Source organism: Crotalus tigris, unplaced genomic scaffold (genome assembly GCF_016545835.1).
Source record: "Crotalus tigris isolate CLP2741 ecotype Arizona unplaced genomic scaffold, ASM1654583v1 scf7180000024339.11422700, whole genome shotgun sequence".
NCBI classification, from domain to species: domain Eukaryota; kingdom Metazoa; phylum Chordata; class Lepidosauria; order Squamata; family Viperidae; genus Crotalus; species Crotalus tigris.
In genome coordinates this window covers 3,999,228-4,023,758 of record NW_024100509.1, presented here as the reverse complement: position 1 = coordinate 4,023,758, position 24,531 = coordinate 3,999,228, and the positions used below count along the sequence as shown (strand labels likewise).

General features: G+C 39.5%; 1 protein-coding gene across 5 annotated transcripts in view; it reads right to left on the bottom strand.

The window, feature by feature from the left end:
- SLC4A9 (solute carrier family 4 member 9) overlaps positions 1-20,639 on the bottom strand; it is a 58,106-nt gene extending 37,467 nt beyond the window's left edge. For all 5 annotated transcript variants that reach the window (XR_005554615.1, XM_039326088.1, XM_039326087.1 and 2 more), the window contains exons 1-12: positions 20,054-20,639; positions 15,805-15,965; positions 12,926-13,075; positions 12,333-12,394; positions 10,696-10,853; positions 9,598-9,685; positions 6,255-6,409; positions 5,328-5,444; positions 4,927-5,101; positions 4,568-4,701; positions 2,850-3,121; positions 1,869-1,924 (exon numbers count right to left, since the gene is read on the bottom strand). Coding sequence is in view for 4 of the 5 variants with exons in the window: in XM_039326088.1 (XP_039182022.1) it covers positions 1,869-1,924; positions 2,850-3,121; positions 4,568-4,701; positions 4,927-5,101; positions 5,328-5,444; positions 6,255-6,409; positions 9,598-9,685; positions 10,696-10,853; positions 12,333-12,394; positions 12,926-13,075; positions 15,805-15,965; positions 20,054-20,361 (1,836 nt within the window). In the remaining variant the exon portion in view is untranslated. The remainder of the gene's footprint in view (positions 1-1,868; positions 1,925-2,849; positions 3,122-4,567; positions 4,702-4,926; positions 5,102-5,327; positions 5,445-6,254; positions 6,410-9,597; positions 9,686-10,695; positions 10,854-12,332; positions 12,395-12,925; positions 13,076-15,804; positions 15,966-20,053) is intronic.
- Between the last annotated feature and the right edge of the window lie 3,892 nt (positions 20,640-24,531).

Genomic DNA, 24,531 nt, shown 5'->3' with positions numbered 1-24,531 from the left:
GTGGTATTAACACTTCACGGGATCTTGATTCTATCCCTCTGTTAATGCAGCCCAGCACTGTGTTGGCTTTTTTGGCAGCTGCAGCACACTGCTGGCTCATATTTAAGTGATTGTCCACTAGGACTCCGAGGTCCCTCTCACAGTTACCACTATTGAGCAAGATACCCCCTGTACCATACTTGTGCATTTGGTTTTTCTTGCCTAAATGTAGAACCTTACTTTTTTCACCACTGAATTTCATTTTGTTATATAGTGCCCAGTGTTCAAGTCTGTCAGATCCTCCTGTATCCTAAGCCTGTCTTCTGTAGTGTTGGCTATTCCTGCCAGCTTGGTGTCGTCTGCAAAATTGATGAGTTCCCCATCTATCCCCTCATCCAAATCATTGATGAAGATGTTGAAGAGCACTGGGCCCAGAACAGAGCCCTGGGGCACCCCAATACACACTTCTCTCCATGTAGATGCGGTTCCATTGAGGACCACACGCTGAGTACGGCCGGTCAGCCAGCTACGGATCCATCTGCTGAATAAAACAGTTGTTGAGGTTTGCTCCACTTTATGATGTTTCTTGCCACCGTTGTTAAGTGAATCACTGCAGCTGTTATGTGAATCTAACTTCCCCATTGATTTTGCTTGTTGAAAGATTGCAAAAAGTGATCACATGATCCCAGGACACGGCAACCATCATAAATATATGCCAATTGCCAAGTTTTGGTCGTGTGGCCACAGAAGTGCTGCGAAGTTATAAGTGTGAAAAACAGTTGCAAGTCGCTTTTTTTCAGTGCTGTTGTAACTTTGAATGATTTCTAAATGAATAGTGAATAAATGAATGACTAAATAAACAGTCAAGGACTATCTGCACGGCCGATTTTTAAGGCTGTTTTTTACGGTTTATCGTGTGCTTATGAGTTTCACATACAAACCACTAGAAACCATTTTCTGAATCTGCCAGTAGATAAGACTAATATAACCATCAGAAGATGGGCCCAAGGAGGAAATGGGGAGCAGCCTACACGTCCTCCCTTCCCTTCGGCTTTCTTCAAGATGAATTTAGTGCCCGGTGCAGTTTAAATTTTAGACTCTCTCACTCCTGGGCAAACTGGGTGGAAGGCACAAAAAGAGTTCTAGGTCAGAGGAGCTACATGCACTGCACGCTCTGCTTCTTCAGTGCAGGAAGTAAAGCTTACAAAAAAGAGAGCTAAACATCTCCATTTAAATGGGCTCCAGAAGATGGTAGAAGACAGGAAGACCTGGAGGAACGTTGTCCATGGGGTCGCGATGGGTCGGACACGACTTCGCAATTAACAACAACAACAAAACATCTCCAGGCTCTATCTCACCTTCTGCACGATGGTCTCAGCATAGGATGAAAAAGTACCTTCATTGATCATCTGGAATTTCACTTTTATCAACCTACTGTTTTAAAAAAAAACTTTGTGTGCACTTTGGCTTCTAACGTTACTGGTACATAATTTTTTGATATTTGTGTGGCTGTGACTTTCTCAAATGATACAGAATCAGCAGCAGTGACTGTGGAGAAGTCCTCAGCAGCAGCAGCAGCAGCAAAAAAAAAAAAAAAACCCCCAACAAAAATACAACCAAAAACCAAAAGGGCAACACATCCCAGTTATGAAGTGCAGAAAGATTGAAGTTCTCCAAGAGATACAGAATTTTGATCCCATGCTAATTACCACATGCTACGCCCTACCTATATCTTACCTTCCATTCTTTTCTAGGGTAGTAGCCAAGTCTTGTATATTCCCTTGCTTCCATGGTTGCCTGGCCTTTTACAATATGTATATGGCTTTTGCCCAATCTTTCATTCCTATGAACAGTATTAAAGGTGAAAGTAAAGTAAATAATTTTGTTACCTGTTCAGAACTGCTGAAATTAGAGAACAGGGTCTGGTTCAGGACAGAGGAGTTGCCTGCAAGAAACAATCATCCAAGATATCAGCAGTTCATTCTGATTTGTGCAATGCAAGGAGTGGAGAGGATGAGAAAAGCGAGAACTTGACAGAATTTTTGGAGGTCTGTTTTGTGGCATCTTAAATATCTATTCACAAACAGGTTGGTAACATAACAGAGATACATATTATTTCTTGCCAGAATCTAAAGACAGGTTTGCAGCATGGTCCGCTGTTAGGTGGACATTGTTATTTAAAGATTTTAAAAAGAACAACGCAAGACTAATCAGAAAAGCAGCAATATCAGAGAAACACAGGCTGGCTCAGAGAAGAGGGGGATGGCACTGCAATCTATCTATATCCACAGACTGAATCCTCCAGCCTCTTCCCAGAACATCAAGGAAAGAAAATGGCCGACAGATGTAAAACAGAGGAACCTTTGCTAACGAAGCTAGGCACTATCTAAATCAGGGGGAGTCAACCTTGGCTCTTTTATGACTCGTGGACTTCAACTCCCAGAATTAGCTGGCTCAGGAATTCTGGGAATTGAAGTCCACGAGTCATAAAAGAGCCAAGGTTGACTCCCCCTGATCTAACATACAGGAGACTAACATACTTGGACAGAAGTGGATCAAACTATGCAGGTATCTGCTTTTCTGTGTGGATGATTTCAAATCCAGCTAGGCTGCTTAGGCCAATCAGAGTTTTCCTTTGAGCTATGGGGGATCATAAGTCACTATTTTCAGTGCCATTTTAACTTCGAACGGTCATTAAATGAACTGTTCTAAATTGAGGACTACCTGTATATTCTAACTTATAAATATGTTGACAGTTACTTTTCTATGTACTTGTCAGGAACGGCAAATCTTTCTTGATGACTTGCCATCCAAAGACCACTCTCGCGAGCCCATCCTCTGATCACAACATCCCTGGCTGCTCATCTTACCTGTCTCAGTCCGATTGCAGGTACAGCTATACAAGGTGATGTCATTGATTTTATACTCCCAATTGACGGGGTAATGTTCCACCAGGGACAGCATCTTCTTCACCGCATCATAGATGAAAATGAAGCTGATGAGGGCACAGAAGCCTTCCTCAGTGAAGCGTGTGAAGTACTGCACCAGGTAACTGGCTTCGGTAGCCACCAGGATAAGGCCAAAGAAGGCCACCCATAAGCCAATCCAGAGGCGGAACTCTAAATAATCCAAGCTGTGGTCTCTGAGAGGAGGGAGGAACCAAAACAGTCATAATTTCTAAGCAGGTAAGTTTTCTAAAATGAAGCCTGAGCTCAGACCGTTAATCCATTTCTAGCAGGACTACCCCCAAATCTCAGGTTAAACTGAAGAATTTCCCTTAGAGTGGCTCTCTTTTGCCTGTTAAGAGATTGGCATTCGATCATCAATAATGAATTCCCGTTAGTAGCTGGCTTTTACTGCCTTTCACTTTGACTCAGCTACCTGAGTAGTTACCAAAAGAGGGTGAGATGAAGTGCCAGGGAATAAATTGAGAGCAGTGGAATGTCTCCCTTAGGGAAGAACAGGCCCTTTCTTCAATGCTGGAGCTCAGGAGTCAGTAACCTCTTAATTACACTATCAGAATACATTGAATATACAGAACACGCTATCAGGATATACTGAAAATGTTTATACAAAAGCACCTTTTCCTACAAGCTTATCCTTCCAAAGTACTTGAATGTAACTCTCATTACACCCAATTAGTACGTTCTTGGTCTTGCTGGATAGGCAGGATGGGAATTATAGCCTACCACAATGGAAAGATTCTATTTAAGGGAAGAATGAACTTGAAGGATGAGCAAGGCTTTGCTGTCATATTCGGTATCCTCCTTGCACTTGACTAGTTCAGAATTAATTTACATGATCATGTTGGAAAGAGAAATTTGGCTGATTTTCTTCTGCGAGCTGATTAGCTAAATCAGCCTTGTAAACGTTCCACCTAACACTCTTGCAGAACAATCTGATTTGACATAGGTACTTGAGTAAGATTTATCAAAGCAAGTTGACCTGGATGTATATCAAATCACTGAAAAGTTGTGTGAGATATTAAATCTATTTTGACTTTATTATACTGCAGTTGTGTTTTGTTCTAAATTACCAACAAGCAGCAGTGTTCAAGTCAGAGGAAGAAAGACAGAACGACAGATCCAAACAGCAAGCATGAGTATTAGCTATTCAACAGGCACAGGCACTGCAGATCTTATACGGTCCCCAATCATCTTGATAAGGCTCACGGAAAGAGAGTTTGTTGTAGGGATAAGAGACAGGCGAAAGTTGCAAGCAGAAAACTGCCCTACCAACGCTTGTGCCTTTGTTCTGCATCTATCTTCTCCCCCCCCTCACATCACCATGGTGACGTAACAGTACGCAGATTTGTGTAACCTTGCCAGTTTGATAAGGCTGCTGGGTGAACAACAAGTTTCCCTGTTTATGGCCTCTAGCTTTTTACTCTTGAGGATTGGTAAAGGATTTTAGCCAATGAAATGCTGTTGCCATGCTGTATCTTTTGCTATTTGTGAACCTCTATATAAACAATTAAAGGCTGCATAGAGGTGGCCATTTCTTTGTGCCCTTCAATGACTAAGGAGTGATTACTACAGTTTGTGAAGGTTTGCTCCCAACATGCATACCGATATGAAGCTCTACTTACTTGCTGAAGGAGAACAGAAGGCGCTCAAAGACAAGGACAGGCCCAGTGCTACTCAGGATGGTGAGAGGCTGCCCAGCAAATAGGCAGAAAAATGCACCAGCGAAGGCAGTACCCAGGAAGCTCTCCAGGACACCCTAAATCATATGAGGAAGCACATGACTTTGTTTGGTTGAACATGAACACAATATCAGCTCTCAAATGATGGATACGAGTCAACCAAACTGCACAATCACATAGCAATACGAAACTGTTTGCCTACTACCATTGGCAGGAATGTACATAAGACTAAAGAAACGCAGACTGATGTGGTGAGGAAAAGTAATAGCAGTTACAGAAGGATTGTAGCTTTTTGCACAGACCTGCATGTTATCTGTAGCATCTCCCAGCATTCCTCCAAAGGTGATTGCATTGGTGACTGTAGCCAGGTAGATATAGAGGATAGCTGAGAGGCACTGGAGGCTGAGGCCGTCAGAGAAGTCACTGCCATACCAAGGGGCTTTTCGTTGAATATCCTTCAATAACCCTCCAAAGAGCCTGCAAGAAAAAGATTTCTAATTTTTTTTTAAAAAAAAAAAACCCGCTATGCAGTACATGTGTATTTTGGATTATATTTCTTTCTAAACTTGTACCCTTGGGGAAAAGGTAGAAGAGAATTCAATTTGACTGTTTTCAGGGCAGTACTATTCTCCCCTGCAGCTGTACAGTGAAGAGAGAGACCGCCAGGCTTTAATTTCCCCAGCCAAGCCTCTGTGAGTTTCACCTTCCAGTCTTCTCCAGCTCTTCACTTAAGTACGGGTGCCCGTGAGCCTGTCGTTCATCCATGGCAGATTTGTTTCCATTAGCCTGAGGACTCCAGTCACGGATGCGCATGGAGATCCTGAGGATGAAACATGGATAGTATGCAATACATCCGTTTTATGTACACACAAGCCATATTGTAACGATGGTGATTGATTTTGAGCTAAATATCATATGCCGGTTCTCACAACCAGGGCTTTTTTTCTCATAGATCGCCCAGAGTGGAGTTCCGGCACCTTTTTTGAATGGAACCTTATAGGGTAGGCAAGGCGGGTTGTATGACGTGTGTGAGTTCCGGCACCTTTTTTTTTTTTTTTTTTTAGAAAAAAAGCACTGCTCACAACCAAACTTATAGCAGTTATTTCTGTTACTTCCATTGCAACTCAATATGTAAGCAATACATCAGAACACAATATCCCAAGAAAGAGCCAATGTGGGATGCATATGTATTCTGAAGTGGTACTGTAGGGAGTTTTACTACTGTCTTATCACAGTGTATCCCATTTCAGAGCAAAACAGCAGAACCGCCTGCTTTCCTATATGATCTTGTTTCTAAGAAATAATTAAGCTGCATGAAAAAACAGATTTCTCATCTGGTTAAGTTGCAGATCAATGAGTGACACAAAAATATTCTCTGGGAACGGAAGCTGCAGAGGGCATTGTGATAGCTGGAGGAACAGCACTTTTTTCAGCAAAAGGTACAGAGCTGGGAAACGGAGCATCTCAGCAACACGTAAGTACAGATATTTATGGGGAATATATAGATTTATATCCAGATAAAGCATGTAATAATACAATACTTTCCCCCCTAAATTTTAATTACGTTTCCTTAGAGTTGTCAAATGTGATACCTATTTTTCTCCATCTGTATCTCTTTTCAGTAAGATACCTTTTCTGTGGCGAGGGCAAACTTTTTGGGGGACAAATTCGAATGGTTGGATCCCATTTGCCTGGTGGTAAGACAGTCAGGTCATCCAGAAACTCGTCAATTCCTGCAATGAGGTCTTCAGTATCTTTTGCTTTCCAAGCAATTTTCTGAAAAAGCTGGAAGGCAATATCATTACTTCTAAGTATTCTTTTTAGCAGGGATAGCAGGGTAAGATGAAACAGCTCTGTGAAGTGGCTGCCTGGATGTAGCAAAGCAGACCACCACTCAGCTTACATAACTTGGGAGGAACAGACTTGCATTGCCATCTTTTAATTCACAGAACTTATAAAACTATACAACAAAGCAACAAATCTGGTAGGACTCCATTTGTTCATTCATTCCTTCATTTGACTTGATCCTTCCTTTTTCCTCTTTCAGCAATGAAAGAGACAAAAGCCAAATTCTGATGCATTTGTTCATTCAAATTATCTTTATATATCAGTAGGATCCACAAAAGATCTCATAACATTCAGTGGCAAAGATATGAAAAATTCAGAAAATCCAGAAGAGGTTGAACACCTTTTTTCACAGAACTAGTGAAAATGAAGATATTTTGAATAGCTGAAATTAAATACAAATTGCTATCTTAAGAAAATGATATACAGTATTACATTTCATTAAAACTCAAATAATAGAAGCAAGACTGATGTATTCCCTATATGTTTTAAGGCATCTATGACATTTGAAATAATTGGAATTTTAACTGTTGTTTAAATTATTTTAATGTTAGGAGTAGAGTTATCTACAGGAATAACAATAAATTCATCTTTTTTATTCCAGAAGAAAATCAATATAAACAGTTAAATGTCACTGAGTGTATAATTTAATTCCTAGATTATTTTTTACCTAAATTGCAGTTATGGTAATGGAAACTTTCACTTGCTATTTTCATGCCTTTCACATTTACCAGTAGATATACATGTTTATTTTAATTTCTTTAATGGAATGCAAATGCTTAAGTAAAAATAGTACTATAGCTCCCATTAGAAAGTTATTAAGTTTCCTTTTCATATCATGACATGGGCTATTATATATTTTATTATAGCTCTGTTGTATTTTCTGCATTAAAAAGCTGCAAGTCACATCTGGAAGTTATTAAGATGGCTATAAAATTGGGACCCTTCTTCACATGACATTTTTATATTACAGGATAATTTGTGTCTAAAAGTAGCAGGTTTTTTTCTTTTGCGAAACTAATGGGAAATTAGGGTTTTACATTGCCAATCAAATTTTAGAGCCATTTAAAGTTTTTAAAATTGTATTTATTTGTTTATATCTCACCTTCATTATTTTTATAAGTAACTCAAGGCAGTGAAGACACCAACAGGCCTTCCTCTTCCACAACAGCAACCCTGTGAGGTAAGTTGGGCTGAGAGAGAGAGGGGGGGGGGACTGGCCCAAGGTCACCCAGATGGTTTTTATGGCAAAGGTGGGAGTGGAACTCACAGTCTTTGGCTTTCTAGTCTTATGTCTTAACCACTAGACCAGACTTTCGAATAGTTATTGCAAAAAGAATCTGGATTGTCCAAATTTGCTAAATAACAGGTGAAACAGGACAGAGCAGCTGTGAATGATATTGGGTAGGCTAATTGCTTAAGCAACTGGCTTTGCCTGGATTGTTGCAGCACATTCTAATGGGGCTACCTTTGAAGAGCAATTGAAAATGGCAGCTGATGCAATGGTTTGCATCCTACGCTCGTATGCCCTTGCTACTTTAAGGGGTACAAAGGGTTGCCGTTGGGCTTCTGGATGCAATTCAAGATGCTGTTAGTGTTAAAGTCCTCTATAGCTCAGATCCTGAATATCTGCAAGGGTGCCTATTCCTGGGAGTAGGTCCCCATCCAAGAAGACTGGGTTCATGCAGGTCTTGTGGGTTGTTATTGCAATGTTGTTCCTTTGTTATTGGACATGAAGTGATGCTCTTCCTATTTATTTAGGTTGATATATGTTCAGATTTTGATTTTATACTTTTATGTTTATAACCTGATTTATAGATGCTCATAGCCATTAGCCATTGGAGTGAGAAATGAAAATAATGAGTGATTTTAATACCACATGATACTAGACCCATAATTAGAAGACTACTCTATAAAAAGCATTCTATTAATCTTTTCCTTTGTTCAGTAGGGCCTGAATTTTATACTAGCACAATGAGATTTACATTTTTCTAATCACAAAAATTAAAAAATTTGAAAAATCATTTCTAAAAGGCATAATACCTACATTTTAAGAAGATTAAATTTCTCTAATCTTATTTTTAATATCTTCAATCCTAAAAACTCTTAATATTTTATATTTAAATATTCTCCATCAATTTTGCAAGTAGTCTCCATTTACAAAAAATCTACTATTTGATATTTTAAATTTTACTACTAATCACACTTCTGAAATATTTGTGATAATTTTTCCATGATGTTTTATATAATAAAATTGGTGAGAGGATGAGCAATTTTTTTACTAGGACTTTTTTATTGTGACTTTTCAAAGGTCTCTTTCATTCTAGATGTTATTTAAAGGGAAGCCTCTGAGTTCAAAACCAATCCATATCCAAGACTATAGCTCATCTCCACTATTAAAGTATTCTTTAGAGAAATGATTCCTATGTATATCAAGCAATGTATATAAATCCCAGTGTAATCCCAATGTATATAAACATGAAAAATGAAGAAATTGACTTAATGTTTAATTTTCTTAATATTGAGGGCCCTTGAAAATATAGAAATATGTGAATTTAATGCTTTTCTTGCAAATGTTTTTTTTCCACACAAAGTCTTTTATTTTTGCTAACAAACAACAGAGTGGGAATCAGAAACCTTCAGATTTCTGAAAGGAGATTTAGATACAGCTTTTAATTCAAATTCATTAGCCTCCTAATGGTAAATTAGACAATTTTCTGAATGACGGTTAAAGCCAAATTTTGCATTTGTTACATTCCTCTATTAAAAGGATGTTTGTTATTGCTCTTCACTGCTTCTAAAATTTATTTTTTATTATACCGGTAGTAGAAACAGAATGGAGGATGACTTGTGATTTACTAAATTATATTATTCTGCTTCCAGTGGAGAAGAAATCATTCATACCACAGTTTGAATGAAAATCTAGCAATATAAGGAAGTATGAATGGAATATGAAAGAATAAATTAAAGCCAAGCCTTCTATGGCCAGATTTAGTCTACGTCTTTTCTTGGCAACTAGGAGCTTGGTCTTGGACATATTGAACAGTTGCTGTCTTCTCTTCCAGGCATTAATGCCACCTTATTCTATCCTAATTGGACAAAGGCAGTTCAACAGCAACCAAACTTACTTCATCTGTTAAGAGAGTTGCCATCGCTCTCCCAATTTCATGGTAGGCCTTCAATCTGGCTCTGGGACCCAACAGAATAAAGAGGAATCTAAAAACAGGTACACAAAAGTCATAACTGGCACCGCTATATACAGAGCCTTTGGGAATGTGTAGTGTACAAGAAAGTAAGGAATTCAATAAATAAATACAGCCCAAGCTCATTTTCCTTGATCACTGATACCAGAATCCTATACACAGCTAAACAGCCATGAAAAAGGGAGGCATTGGAAGATATGGAATGGAAAACAAGAGTTTAGATTCCTGTGCTGATTAATCCATTCTTAATCTGGAGGAACTTTCTTGAGTCTTTGTCTCAATTGTTCTCAATAGTTGAGAACATAATTTCCCTTGAGCCCAGCTAGAACAGAGAGCCTCAGATACCACAAATACTTGGCCTCTTTCCATAACTGTAATTGTAGGCTTGTTCCTCAGTTTGGTGAGAAATTACGTCGAGTATTGGGCCTTATGGATTCTATTCACTGTAGTTCACAAACAATGGTTTGTTATTTACATTATGCCTGAACTCAGGCTTGTTCAATAAGTCTTGTGTTGTGAGCTGAGCCACTATCTGTTTGGTCTGGGATATGAACAGCAGCTTAGCTTGTGCTTCCATGCATAACATTTCAGAAAGGCCAGAAACTGAAAAGGATCACTTGTATTATCAAAATCAAACCAAGTCCAATCCTTTGTACAAGGCAAAAATTCAAATTAAGCATTCCCCATAGTTTCTTTCTGAACATATCCAACCACTTGGAGAATGCAAGACTAGGAAGCAGAGATGCATTGGTCCAAAGTCATTTTATCTGGCTGATATATTAATTAATTTAGGCCACATCCAGCTGCTACAACTGAATATTAAGTGTTGCAAGTGAGCAGGCTGCAGTCCTGTAGTTATATAATCAGAAGATAGTTGGCTCTTTTAATTTCCAAAGGTAGCTTCATCTGAGATGCTTGATGCTAATAGCATGTTGCTCCATTCAAGCATACAGTATTGGCCTGAAATGTGCTAACAGTCCTTAACAAAGACCATCTGGCCTCTTTTCTATTCTCTCTGATTACCTGCTAGGAAAAGCAACTTCAGTCAAGCTTCCAAGAAGCACTGACTTTTGCAGGCGCACAAAAGCAATGAAGGGCTTTTCCAGGAAAGAGATTTCTCCTACAAGAATGTTGGCCACTTCGGTTCCAGCTGGAATTTTCTTTTTAAACCGATTGTTTAGCTGCAGTGAAAGAGTGAAAGAAACCACAAAATCAGTAGGAGACTAATTTTCAGACTAATTATATGAAAGATGCTAGAGCAGACCCTGAGAAATACTATCATCCCCCACTGCCATTAACACAGCCTAATAACCATTAGTCGTACTTCATTTATAACAGGAAGTAGGAATGCATGCCATGGGAACAGCATGGAAAAACATTTCCTTCAGAGAGAGAATTTTTATAAAATGATATAATGTTGATATACAGGTGGTCCTTCACTTATGACTATTCATTTAACTGCAGTTTGAAGTTATGACAGCCTTGGCAAATGTAACTTCCAACCTATTCTCAAATTTACAACTACTGTGCCATCCTCACAGTCATGTGGTCAAAATTCAGGTGCTTGGCAACTGGCTCACATTTACGACGGTTGCAATCTTGCCATCATGGGATCACCATTTATAATCTTCCCAGCTGGCTTCCAAAAACAAAGTCAGTTTCGGGAAGCTGGAACTGCCACTTGAACTATGAGGTTTAAATGGAATGTTTGAAGTATCCCCAATGTTACATTAACAGCACATGTGTCTTTTTCATGATATGGCTTTCATGATATGAAAATTATTTTCATGATATGGTTACCTGATTTCTGTGTGAGCCCCTGTTCAGTTGTTCCATTGTACCCATCCCTTCTTGTCTTGATTCTTGTCTTCTCCCAGATAAAGAATCTTACATGCCTGACATTAGAATGCCGAAGCTACTCTTATAGAAATAAAATTATATGCTAGTCTGTGATCATAATAAAAATTGATAAAATTATATTTTATAAAATAAAAGGGTGAGAGGTTTTTCTGGTTTCTTGAGTGCTGGATAAAAGAAAGTATAACGCTTCAATTTTCTGAATGAGGTAGGCAGACCTCAGACCAAATGGAAAAGGTCGAGCAAACTGGGAGGAAATAGGAGTTTGGCAAGAGAGTTGGAAGAGACAGAAGGTTAAACTGATGGCTGCTACTCTGCTGATTGACAGCACAAGTCATCTTGAGAAACTAGAGACTGTTATACTGGTGAATGATTCTGTCTCCATAGGAACTAAGGCAGATGTGCACAGATCCAAAATAGTGTTGCATAGTGCATGCTGCCTTCCAGGTGCTGATATCCAATACTTGGTAGAAAGTTAGTAAAATTATTCAAAGCCATCAGCTATTAACCTTTCCTAATCTGGGTAGGCAAAATAAAAGTGCAATGTATGTCTTTGTCAATTACAAGTTAAATATGAGACAGATTGTGAGTTGCTCAAAAAGAAAATGCTACCTTAAGTTCATTAATAGGACTACCAAGTCTGGATCACAGGAAGTAATTTTTCCACTCTGCTCTGGTTAGACCACACTTGGACCACTATGTCTAATTTTGCTGTTTGGGTGTCTTATAGGAATATCCTTCACTTGATAGCCCCACCTTTGTATCATTCCCCCTCCACTTTTACATTTAACACCATTGCTTACCTGTTCCATTAATGGTACCTCTGAGACCTCACACCTTGCATCTGAATGTCTGTTAGCCCTATCTGCAACATTTAAAACAAAACAAAACAAAACAAAACAAAAAAAAACTTTCACATTCATCTGCCTTCAGAATTTTTGCCTCACTTTGCAAAAGGTCCAGATTGTATATTAGCATAGTAAGAATTATTTATTGCTCTCTCTCTCTCTCTTCTGATTGGAGAGTCCTTTCCATTCCATTCTGTCAGTGCTCTAGGGGCATCTCTGTAATGCATGCTTATTTGCTGCTGTTGTAATTACAGGGACAAGAAAGTGGGAAGGATACTCTTTAGCATGCTTTTATTAATGGGAGAAGTAAACCCCATTTATGTAGGATAACAGGTTAGGCCTTAAAGAGGTAATTGGGTGCAGAGTTTAAAAATGTGCTGATAAAAGCTGGAGCAAATGCTATACTGCCATCATTAACAGGCAAACATCAGTGTTAAACTATGAAGTTTTTCCTGCTGCTTATGTCTGACACAAGACCGGGGTAGCTACATAGCATCTAAGCTTCATATTTGAATTGGCAGTAAGAAAAAAAAATGCTAGTTACTTACCAGCACAAAAGGACATGCCCATCTCAAACAGCATCTTCAGCTGAGATTTGGCTGCATGATGATAAGGTTTGAGGAGTAAGATATAGGCAAGTTTCTTCAAAAGTTCCGGCTTGAAGGCCTGTTTCTCTATCTGGACCTCAATCACTTTCTCTTGAACATAAAATGAACCCATGGTGAAGCTACTAAATCACTTCCTTTTCTGCAATCCTATCTACCTTTTAAAATTTATTGAAAGGCATTTTGTATCAATAACTCTATATTAATTAGCAATGGTTTTAATAAAATAGAAATAAATCCATATATGATTCAACTGGAGGTAAGGTAATCCAACAATTTCAATAACAATATTGATTCCTTTACTAAATTAAACTTGCAACCTTTAAAATTTAGTTTAATAGGAAAAATACTCCCTGGTGAACATAGTAGGATAAGTCATGGATAGGATGGAGTTTCTGGAATGTATCTAACTTTCCTACACTGTTTGTTCTTCTGTTGACTCATTGCCCGATTTACATGCTGTAGTATCTATTTTATACTGAAAAAACCTCAAGTGACTGAGTTTCCACAATGGACTGAGCTATGGTTTACAAATCACATTGTTTGAGGTTCATTTAACTTTCTAAGCCAAAGCCAAACAAACTTCACTGTGGCTTAATGTGATAGGCGAACCCATTACGTGGATTTGGCATGCCATGGCTTTCCCTCAAATTTGATTAGACTAATAAAGTACAATAAAGCAAACTAGTTCTTGAGAGCTGATGGTGTTTCTGTTTTTCCAAATCACAGTGTTGGTCTGGAGACATGTTTGGATAGGACTGCTTCTGGATTGACTGGGAGCAGACTGAAATTTTTCTGTAACTCTGATTTGGGACAGATTACATTGCCTTTCTAGACCCCGAGAATACCCTATACCAGTGATAGCGAACCTTTTAGCGACTGAGTGCCCAAAAACCACCCCCACCCCTGTCCCTGCTCTGCCGTGCCCGCTGGACCACCCACCACCTCCACAGCCCACCACAGATCATCCAGGCAGCCCAGCAGCGCCATGGTGGCCACACCCTCTGCCTGTGCCCTGCAGCATTATCTGCACACGATGGGGTGCAAGGGCAGAGTCTTGTCCCCGCTGCCCGGCTACCATGTCCTTGGCTGCACAGCATTGCGTGGGCCGTGCCCGGGGGCGACTCTCCTCCAGAGGGCTGCTGGTGAGCAGGGGGCCGTGGGAGGAGGCGGGGCTGGGGCGACGGTGCGTGTGCCCACAGAGAGGGCTCTGAGTGCCGCCTCTGGCACGCGTGCCATAGGTTTGCCACCACTGCCCTATACTATAGCAGGTTGTGTTGATTATATAGCTCAAGAAGCATGGATACTTTGCATATTCTATTTTACTTATCCTAGTGGCATAGAAACAGAGATAGCAAGAAACGGAATTCCTCAGATACTCTCTCTCTCTGCTCTGTTTTCCCTTCCTTGGAAGGCTTTAGCCTACTTCCTACAAGAACAGTCCTTTTTTCCTTTTTTCTCTCTCTTGCGATAAGGAAATATGTTCTTGGTGCTTTCTGAGCATGGTTTTTTTCTTGCAGTTGTTTCATTGCCAAATTAGGTTACATCGTCAGTGCTAGAAGGGGGTGGGGTTTGCTGTCATTTTACATTCTAGTGGCTTGCCCTGTCAGTGTTCGTGGGAGTGGTTTTGGTGGTTTCTTGATTAGGCTGTGTTTACTGTTAACTTGCTTGTTCCTTATAAGAAAATAATTCATATAATCCTATATTTCATATCATGCATGTTTTTGAGGAAGGCACTTATCCTTTTTTAAGCATCCATGGCTAGATAATTTAATGGGCTTATTCATATGCATACATTCTGCTAACTACTGTCCAAGTAAATGAACTTGGATTCCATCCAAGTTTATGTTAACTTTTGCATTAAGCATATGTGTCTCCATGCAAAAAACCCCAAGAGAACCATCATCCCTTGCTTCTTTAGAAAAAGTGGTAGAAGGATTTAACAGTGCACAAGAACGAGCAAGAAGGGAAAAAAGAAGGTGTCCTGAGATATAAGACTACTGGAAGCTCAAGATTCTGGAGTCGTTTTTTTTCTTGTTGCTGCTGGAAAAAATCTTCTTCTGGCTCTTCCCTGTTATTGTGGGGATTGCATCTTGCTCTCAGAGTGAACAGGGGAGTTTGCAGGTAACAAGAAGAATCAACAATCTCGGTTGTAAACTAATTCTCAGTGTTTCTTTCCTGTGTACTTCTTTTCCGTTACACCATTAACGTTTTGCAAAATATTACATAAGTATAATTCAAAGTTTTAAATGGTACCTGTAGAAAAATGAACATCAAATGGACCCAACCAAAAGTAACTTCTTGAATGGTACAGCACAAGATAGTAACTGTAGACAGAATGAAATGAAATTCCTGCCTACTTTCCCAGCTCTGAAAGTGAAATATATACAGGTCTTGGATTTTCACTTTGACAGAGCTGCATAATTGCCTATTTCCTTTTAATTTCTACATTGAGAGAAACCCTTGCAAGCAGTAAAGCTCTGTCATAAAGAGCTGGGGAGAGACCATAGTGAGATCTTCTCTCTCCTATTCAAATTTCACATAACTAATCAGAATAAATGCCAGTATTCAAATGGTTCATTGCATATAAACTTATCTGAAATTAAGCAAAACATTTAGATTCTTTACTTCAGCAGAACTTCATCAATGCAGAAGCCTAGAAATAAACCATGTTAAATCAGTATAAACCATGCAATGCCAAAGCTTAAACTGAGCCAAACACTAATTAAGAAAGTAGTGTTTTCACTGAAGGAGTTGCTTTTGTTCGAGAATAGAAGATGTCTCATGAAGGAGAGATTTTTTTTTTTTACACTTCTACATACCAACTATTAGTTTAAAACTATGAGCTTCCAAGTCTAGAAGAACAGCTCCTTTTCTTATACAGGTCCTAAGTTCAAACAAACTATGAAGGGGCAGAGTTGTGACATGAGGTTTACTCCAACGTTCTCCTCCATCTTCTACTTTTTCTTCAAATTTTATCCACCTGCAATAAAATACCTTAATTAAAGGAGTAATTAAATCCCGTGTTCACAGGCCAATTTATATTTCCATTTATGATTCATCAATCACTAAGAATTGACACCGACCTGATGGCACACAAGATCATGGATCATCAAAGCATTACTTTTCAAATAAATATGCTACATATCATTGTTCTATCCTCCCTTTCTCAAGCTTAAGCAAGAGTAAGGTTCTAAACTGAGCAGAGGCATTTCTAGGATCCCTTCTTGTAATTACCCAAACACTTTCATTCTAAAGAAATCTGTCAGGAAATTGCTAATACAATTGTTTGAACTGTCCTCCCCACAAATAGGCCTCAGGAACCTATTTTACCATTCATAAATCAGTGAAGAATCAGGGGGGAAAAGATTTGCCCATTCCAAAGACATGAGCAATAATAAGATCCATCCTGCCCTGGGACGGGTGTGTTCTGGCCCTGGGAAGGATATTATCACTGAGATTGGGATAAGAGCAATTGGACGTCTAACATGGCTGAGTGCAAAATCTCTCGGCTGACATCAAGTCCGAACCTTTGTCACAGAGCTCAGCTGAGATCACCAGCAGGCAGTTGATCTTCACTGAAACAGCAGTGGGCCATGCTGGTTTCTAAAAATAATGGCTGAGGTGCTGAACTGCCAACGCTTGGCTGAGGGAAGGGGCTTCTTGGAGTGCCTGGCTATACCCCTCGCAGGTCAGTTGAAGCTCCTCAAGGGCTATTTGCTGTCATGAAATTTGTGTGAACACAGACAATTTGTACCAAAGGCATAAAAACAAGCCAAGGCTTAATCTCACCAAAACCACTGAAACATTTTCCAGTCAAAAACCTTCACTTATGCATTTACCATAGTGCTGTGCAGTTCTAGTTGTGTCCTACCTGTCACATACTTCTATACCTGTGCTATTGTTTTCTCTGGAGTCAAAATGGTCATTAACATTTTGTTCACTACCTTATCTAAAAGGAAAAGGAAATATTTAATACTAAAAAGAAAGTTGGGTTTATTACAGCACAACAAAGCTGACGAAGGATCTTCAGACCTCGAATGAGTTTTTCACATGGGTGAATCTATTGTATACAACATAACAAAGAATGCAAATAGAGTACCATTGCTTTGTCTGCTGTGATGACTTTCACATTAGAAATAGAAAAGATGGAGAAAATGATTTCACAGTAAAGGTAGTCCTCGACTTACAACAGTTCGTTTAGTGACTATTCAAAGCACTGAAAAATGTGACTTATGAGTCAGTTATGACCGTTTTTCATTCTTACGATCTTTGCAGCATCCCCATAATCACATGACCAAAATTGAAAATTCGCTGGCAACTGACTCATATTTATGACAGTGGCAGTGTCCCAGGATCATGTGATCGCCCTTTGTGACTGTTATGTCCCGAGCCTTGCAAACGGCTCGGGCGTTTGCAGGCAGTCCCGGGCAGGTGCAAAGCTGCCCGGGACCAGACAGGCTGTCACCAGCGCCATGCGCATGCGCGGGTGCTGGCGCGGGAAAAGTATCACATTTACCCGGGAAGCGTCTATATAAGAAGCTGGGAGGGTTTGGGAGCTGCTGAAGCCATCTACTTGTAAGCTGAACGCTGAATAAAGGAAACAGAACTTCAACTGCTTCTCGTGTCTGCTTCCCACCAAGGACTCAACAGTGACCTTCTGACAAGCAAAGCCAATGGAGAAGCCAGATTCGCTTAATAATCAGGTTACTAACTTATGAATTGCAGTGATCTAGTTAACAACTGTGGCAAGAAACGTTGTAAAATGGGGCAAACCGCATTTTAACAAATGTTTCACTTAACAACAGAAATTTTGGGCTTAATAGTGGTTGTAAGTCAAGGACTACCTGTACACAGAACATAAGGAAAGAAGGAAAATATGTTACAATAACATAGCTTTAGAATAAGTTGATGGCCTTTGTGTGTATGCATTGGAATTCCAAAAATTGACACCATTCCCTGCAATTCCCCCTTTTTCCCATTAGTTTTGTGTCTCACTTCATTTGAATTTGTTTCATGTGAGATTTGGGGGGAAATCTAAGTTTAGGGTAAAGTGAGGGAATCCTCATAGCTACTGTTATGATTTGTGGATATTCCCTAACTGCTAGTGGTGTTTGGTAGGAAAGCAAGCAATTAGAGCAGCAGAAAGTATGTTTACATATCATGAGATAAAAACCACAATTTACAGGTTAACACTTATTTCTTCAGTCTGGAAATCTTAAATTGTTAACAAGAGAAAGATAAACTCTTATCTCACAATGGTCTACTTTACTTCAACCCATTTCAGTGTTTCCAAGTAAGTGATATAGCATGAAAAGAATTGCAAAAACTAAGGAAGACTTGATAAAATTTGAAAATCTTATAATGTGCAATTTTGAAAAGTTATTGGTTTTAATTTATTAAACTATTAATGAAATATGATTCATTATAAGAGATCAAAGATTGCATGATTGTAATTGTATGTAAAAAATTGAATGTAGTAACAGAAATGAAACAATGGGAAATTTAATGAAAGGGCAAAAAAAACCCACCCCTCTCCAAATAATACACATAGAGTAAATTGGTACAATACGTTCCATGACTGGCGCATTTACTAAAATGAATTTGGTTAGATCTTTTTTTTATATTTGGTGGCAAAGGTGGCATAACTCAACAGTTTGGGAAAATAATTCCTATTAGAATGAAACAAAATTTGAAAGCTGAACTCTGTTTGCATTTTGTAATGTTCCGATTACATTTTATTAAACCAGGCATTACCTTCAAATTATACATAAATGTTAACCACAGCAACGGTTTTATATGCTACTTATTAATATCTTCAGCAGAGTTTAAGGGATATCAGTGTCCGTGCTTCTCTGTTTATAAAGGCTTCGTGTGGCCCAGAAGAACACTGACATCCCTTAAACTCTGCTGAAAATATTACTTAGTTGGTAATGAAATGTTTGGAAACCAACCCCCCAAGCCTGGAGAACGAACCTTCACCCTCAGTTAATGCTAAGTTGAAAACCATATTAACACCAAAATTCTAGATATATTTTTACTTATCTGCATCTTACTAATTGTGTTCTACTTTTAAATATTTCATATGTGTTTCATCTTTCACGGTTTATATTCTTTTTAAAGATGGTTTTTTAAAAACACTTAAGGGGAAGGATGGTTAAGAGGAGGATGGTTCATCTCAGGTTAGTTACAGACCTCGATACAGACCTTGTTAAGATCGGTTTGACTCTGCAGTTTCCAACGGGTGACAGATCCTGACTGATCTGACTTCCTCAGGTTCAGAAGCTAAATAAGCTCAGACCTTGAGAAGCTGATAAAAACTTCCAGGAGGAAAGCAGTGGCAGGTCAGTTCCATAATCCTACCTCTTACCGGCCACTTCACTGCTCTAAGGGGATATGTAATGTTCTCCACCCATATCTTAGTTAGCAGATATCTAGCTTGACCTGTAATTGGGTGCTCCCTTGCCTATCCCTATCACGCCAGCATTGCCTATGCTCCCAATCAGTGCACTCCAAGATAATGGGAGAGGCTGCCTTTGCACAGACCGGCAATAAGAGGGAAATTATTACTTCAATCCGGTATGCTTGAGGATGACTTCAAGGTGTTCCATTCATCGTTGGGATGAAATGAAATCAACTTATTGGCACATGGCAGAGAAGAGCTGCTGCCAGAGCACCTTTGCCCCATATTGAAGTACAAGTGAGGAAAGGTCTTCTGTTCACATCTATGCATGCAAAGAGAAAAAAAAGCAAGGAAAAATGGAGGGAGGCAGCATCACTTCCCACCAGTGAAGGAGATGGGTAACTGTAGGTTCTGGACTAAATGGCCTTACTGGTGACACTTTTGTGTGTGACTTTAAAATGCAGTGAGTTAACTCAGTTCCTTAGGAGTGGGCTCCTGCTGTTCAGCTTCAGAGCCTTGTTCTGACAGTCCCACTCATTTTTAGCACCATTTCATTCTTGCTAGCTAAGGGCAACTAGGCAAGTGTCCTAGACTTAGACCCCAGTAAAAGAGGGGCTCCTGCATGTAAAGGGTGGGTTTTATCCCTACCTTTGTCTCTGGGGACTCACCTGGCAGTTTGCCTCCATTCCTGTCTTTCAGCTGTACTGAAGAGCTCGGAAAGCTGTATAAATAGTATGGGACAGCTTGCTTCTTCATTCTCCTCCTGTTTCAGGATCAGGCTAACCCTCTCAGCTGCTGAAGATGTGCTAGAGCCGAAGATACTTCTGCAAACTGCTTGGCAGATGACCACAGAATTTATGTTGGAGGGTGCCCGGTCTGCACTGCTGCAGTTGCTCTTCGTGTCAGACTGAGAAATGAAATCTCCTGTCATTTCCGTGAGACAGTCCCCTGTTGCATCCACTCTCATTTCAGACATTCTGAGATTAGGGCAGACAACTCTTCCTTCAGCACGCTGTTTCTGAGCCTCCCACTCCTCTCTTTGGCAAGCTTTTTAGCCCCAGTAGAACAGGAGTTGAACTGAGCCAACAAGTCATCCTGTCTTTATAAGGGACTGGAGTTTGTTTAGACCAGACCCACAAAAATAAATGGCAGCACCACCCCAAACAATATTGCAAGGGAGAGAAGTTCAGCCCTGAAGAGACTAGTCTGAACTCACTTCGACAGCTCCATTCTGCCCATTTGATCAGAGCCTGCTCACCTCACACAGAGGAGGCTCAGGCTTGTTTACAACGGTGCACTATTTGAAGCATTGCACAGGGCAAGCTGGGAAGCGGAGAAATTTGAGACAAGAAAAGTGTTAAGGTGGGGGTAGGAGAAAAGGGTAGAAACCTGACACATCTGATCCTGTAATGCAGAGAAAGCAGAAAGGTTTCCAGAAAGTAGAGAAAGTGAGGCTCTTTGAATAACAATGAATTGCCCAATAAGGAGGAGATGTAGGCAACTGCTTGGGAATGTTTAGCTGGCCTTAACTGTGTACATTTCTGGATGGCTGAACTAAAACCAAACACAGATCCATCTCCTCTAAATCCATGTAATAAGGGCAACGGAGGCTCCCTGCTCAAATCATGACCATGGAATTTAAGTAAATAAGCAATAAAATAATTGTCCCATTAACACTGTTCATAGAGGTCAGGATGATTCATGCTTTTTACAGGATTGTAGGAATTCTTCTAGGGGCAACTGTTTTGGTCATTCAGGTCAACCCTGGCTCCTAAGGACTGCAGGAACAAACCCATGTTTTCTTGGCTCAACAGTATCTATTTTCTGGAGCAGAGCATGTATATCTGGTCCAAAGTCATCCAGCTGGCTTTTGTGTCTAAGACAGAACGACAACTAAAAGTTTACCAACTTCTAATCCAGCGTCTTTTATCACTACACCCAACAACTATAGTTGTTACAAACTTGCAAGAAGAGAAAATATATGTCTTCTGGCATCTGAGAATTGTTCATTTAGCAGCTAGGGTAGGATCAAATTAGACTAAACTCATGTTGAATTACTCATTGCATTTGTTTGTTTGTATTTCATATTTCGTAACCTACCTACCTCCTTTTTAAGTTAATAAAAAGGGGAAGAATTATTTAAGTTTTTCTTCCGAGCTATTATTCTAATGAAGTAACCTACATTAGGCTGAAGTTAGTACTAGGTAAGAAATCTCATCCTTCCTCATTTCTGAGTATTGCAACCTGGAGAGGATGAATGTTCTGGATTAAGCATGGGAAAGTTTGGAACCTGTGAAATGTTCTTGAAAATTACTATTCAGAGAATCACAAGAGAGGACTGCTATATCAAACTCACCCCATCCCCACATCATATAAACCAGTGTTTCTCAACCTTGACAATTTTAAGGCATGTGGACTTCAACTCCCAGAATTCCACAGCCAGCAATGCTGGCTGTGGAATTCTGGGAGTTGAAGTCCACATGCCTTAAAATTGTCAAGGTTGAGAAACACTGATTATAAACAATCTTGACTGTTGCTTTCTTCACAAAACATGGGTACAAACAGTTTAGCTGTCAAATTTAATAGTTGCACATTGAAGAACTTTACCCAAATATGCTTATAGAAGGAAAAGCACCTTTGAAGTTATTCATGCTGTATATGATATCAAAGAATATTAAGATTCCATTAACAATATTTACTTGAAAATCATGCTTATATGAATACAAAAAATATAAAATGTAGAAAACACAAAACTGCAGTTGCACTGTGAAAAAATATGCCTATAACAATCTGCATTTTTTTCTCTTCTTAGTGTTTTTTTTTGCAAATGCAGGACTGGGTTCTTTTTAATCAACCAAGTGTTGATCCATTGGTTGTGATAGGAATTAACCAACCTGCTTATCACCTGAGTTTGTCATTGTGGGCTGAGAGAGAGTGAATGTTTACTTTATTCTATTTTATTCTTTGTATCAGTTTTTATCTTTCTTTTAAACACACACATATTCTCACATACACATACAAATAACTACTCCAACCTCTTCAATTTATAACCAGTCTTGTAAAGTAGAAAAATAATAATGATGAAATTACCTCATTAAAGGGTTGAGCGGCAATATTACGAGTAGAAATAAGTGCTAAGTTTATGACCACCATTCTTGTAACTGAAGCAATAGCTCCCAAGTCAAAGCAAAAGGGAAAATACCATCCTATTATTAACACGCGTTTGCTGAAATATGCTATTGAAGAGAACATATTTCAGCATCTTTGTCCTCATACCTATAAGTTCAGAAGGAAACAAAAGTATATTATGCTCTTGATGACTTTTACCTGAGTTGAAACATGCAAAGTGCTATGTCGGTGATTACTTCTGTTAAAGCACAGAGCAATGAGGAGTTTTGGATAATGGTAAACATCCTAATAAAAATCAAAGCAACCTTGGCACATGCGCTGGCAAGGACAAAACTGGAAACCTCCTGCCAATTGAGCTTGTAAAATTGAATTTGGTAGAGGAAATGCAAAGAAATTAACAGTAACTTAATCCTTGTAGGACTAAATGAAAGCATATTAGAAAACTCTGTCGCTTGACCAGACTAAGACATTGAGGAACAATTTGTTGATTCACATACAGGATATAGTTGCATGAAATTGGTGTGATTAATGAACCCCCCCCCTCTCTGAATCACAAAATAGCATCTGCATTTATATTCACTTGTTGAACAACCCTATGTTCATTTTTTTTCCAAATCTATGCTAATGCACAAAAATGTACACTTTTCATAATTGTGCCCTGCCATTGATTCATGCACAAACAAGGAATGGTTCAGAACCCAGCAATTGTTGAAAGCAGGACAAGCAGGTAGTGCTGCCCTGAAATCTCTTTTCTGCCTTCCAGTCCTTTATGGCCCAGATCTGGCAGATCTCCTGAACATTCCTTTAGTTGCACATGAATCCTGTCTAGCCTCCTTTGCTACTTCAAATATGTTGTTGCCGTTTATCAACTGCACCTTTCCACAATCAACCAGAAAACTATTGCTATATGCTGTTGCTACAGATATATTTTATGTATCTTTGCATTTACTGTGCAGCTTTTTCAGAAGAGAAATACCATCTCAGGGTCATGACATTTGGTAATTATTGGGCATTTAGAGAGCACAGTGGGGATGCTTTCTCTTTTCCCCTCCTGCTGTAGTGCTGAGAAAAAATGCCTTCTTTGAGAGGGCAGCTGGAAACTTTCCTCTATTTATTCTATCATATTTGCAAACCAGCCAAATCAACTGCAAATCTAGGTGGCAAACAAAAAAATAGAAAAAGAAATAATCTGTAAAATAAAGCAACACCATATTCACCCAAGAGGAATGCTCAGAATCTAACCATTCAAGCTGAAGATACATTGGAATAATATGGGTTTAATGGCCTTGTGAAATGGAAAAAGGAAAGAGGCGAAACGTATCTCTGAGAGTGTGCTTGCAGCCTTGTGCATAGGCATATACAACCTTTGAGGGAGGGGAGTTTCCCCATAGCACCTTGAGATGTTCAGACAAGATGAGCAAGTTCAAATCTGCCAAGGTGGTGCATGTTATAATCTGGTTCTACCTGATAAACCAGCACTCTGAATTAAACCTGAGAGCCTCCTAGGATCCAAGACAGCAACCTAAGGATTAATATTATCCTGAAATGGCAGGGTTGTCCAGTCAGCAGTATGGCTGCTACATTCTGTACCAGCTGCAAGTCAAGTCATTTCCAAGGGCAACCCTATTGTGAGATTCACTGAAGTAATGCAAGAGCACTAGCAATAGCACTTAGAACTTATATACCACCCAGAGTGCTTTACAGAACTTTCTGGGTGGTTTACAACGTCAACCTATTGCCTCCCAACAATCTGGGTCCTCAGTTTACCCACCTCAGAAGGCTGGAAGATTGAGTCAACCCTGAGCCGGTCAGGATCGATCTCCAGGCTGTGCTTAGAGTTAGCTTGCAATACTACATTCTAACCCAGTGGTTCTCAACCTGTGGGTCGGGACCCCATTTGGGGTCGAACGACCATTTCACGGGGGTCGCCAAACCACGCTGTCCGCCATTTTTTTCCCTTTTCCCTAGCTGTCCTACTCCCTCTTATTGGTGGCCACACCCACTTGGGGGTCACCAC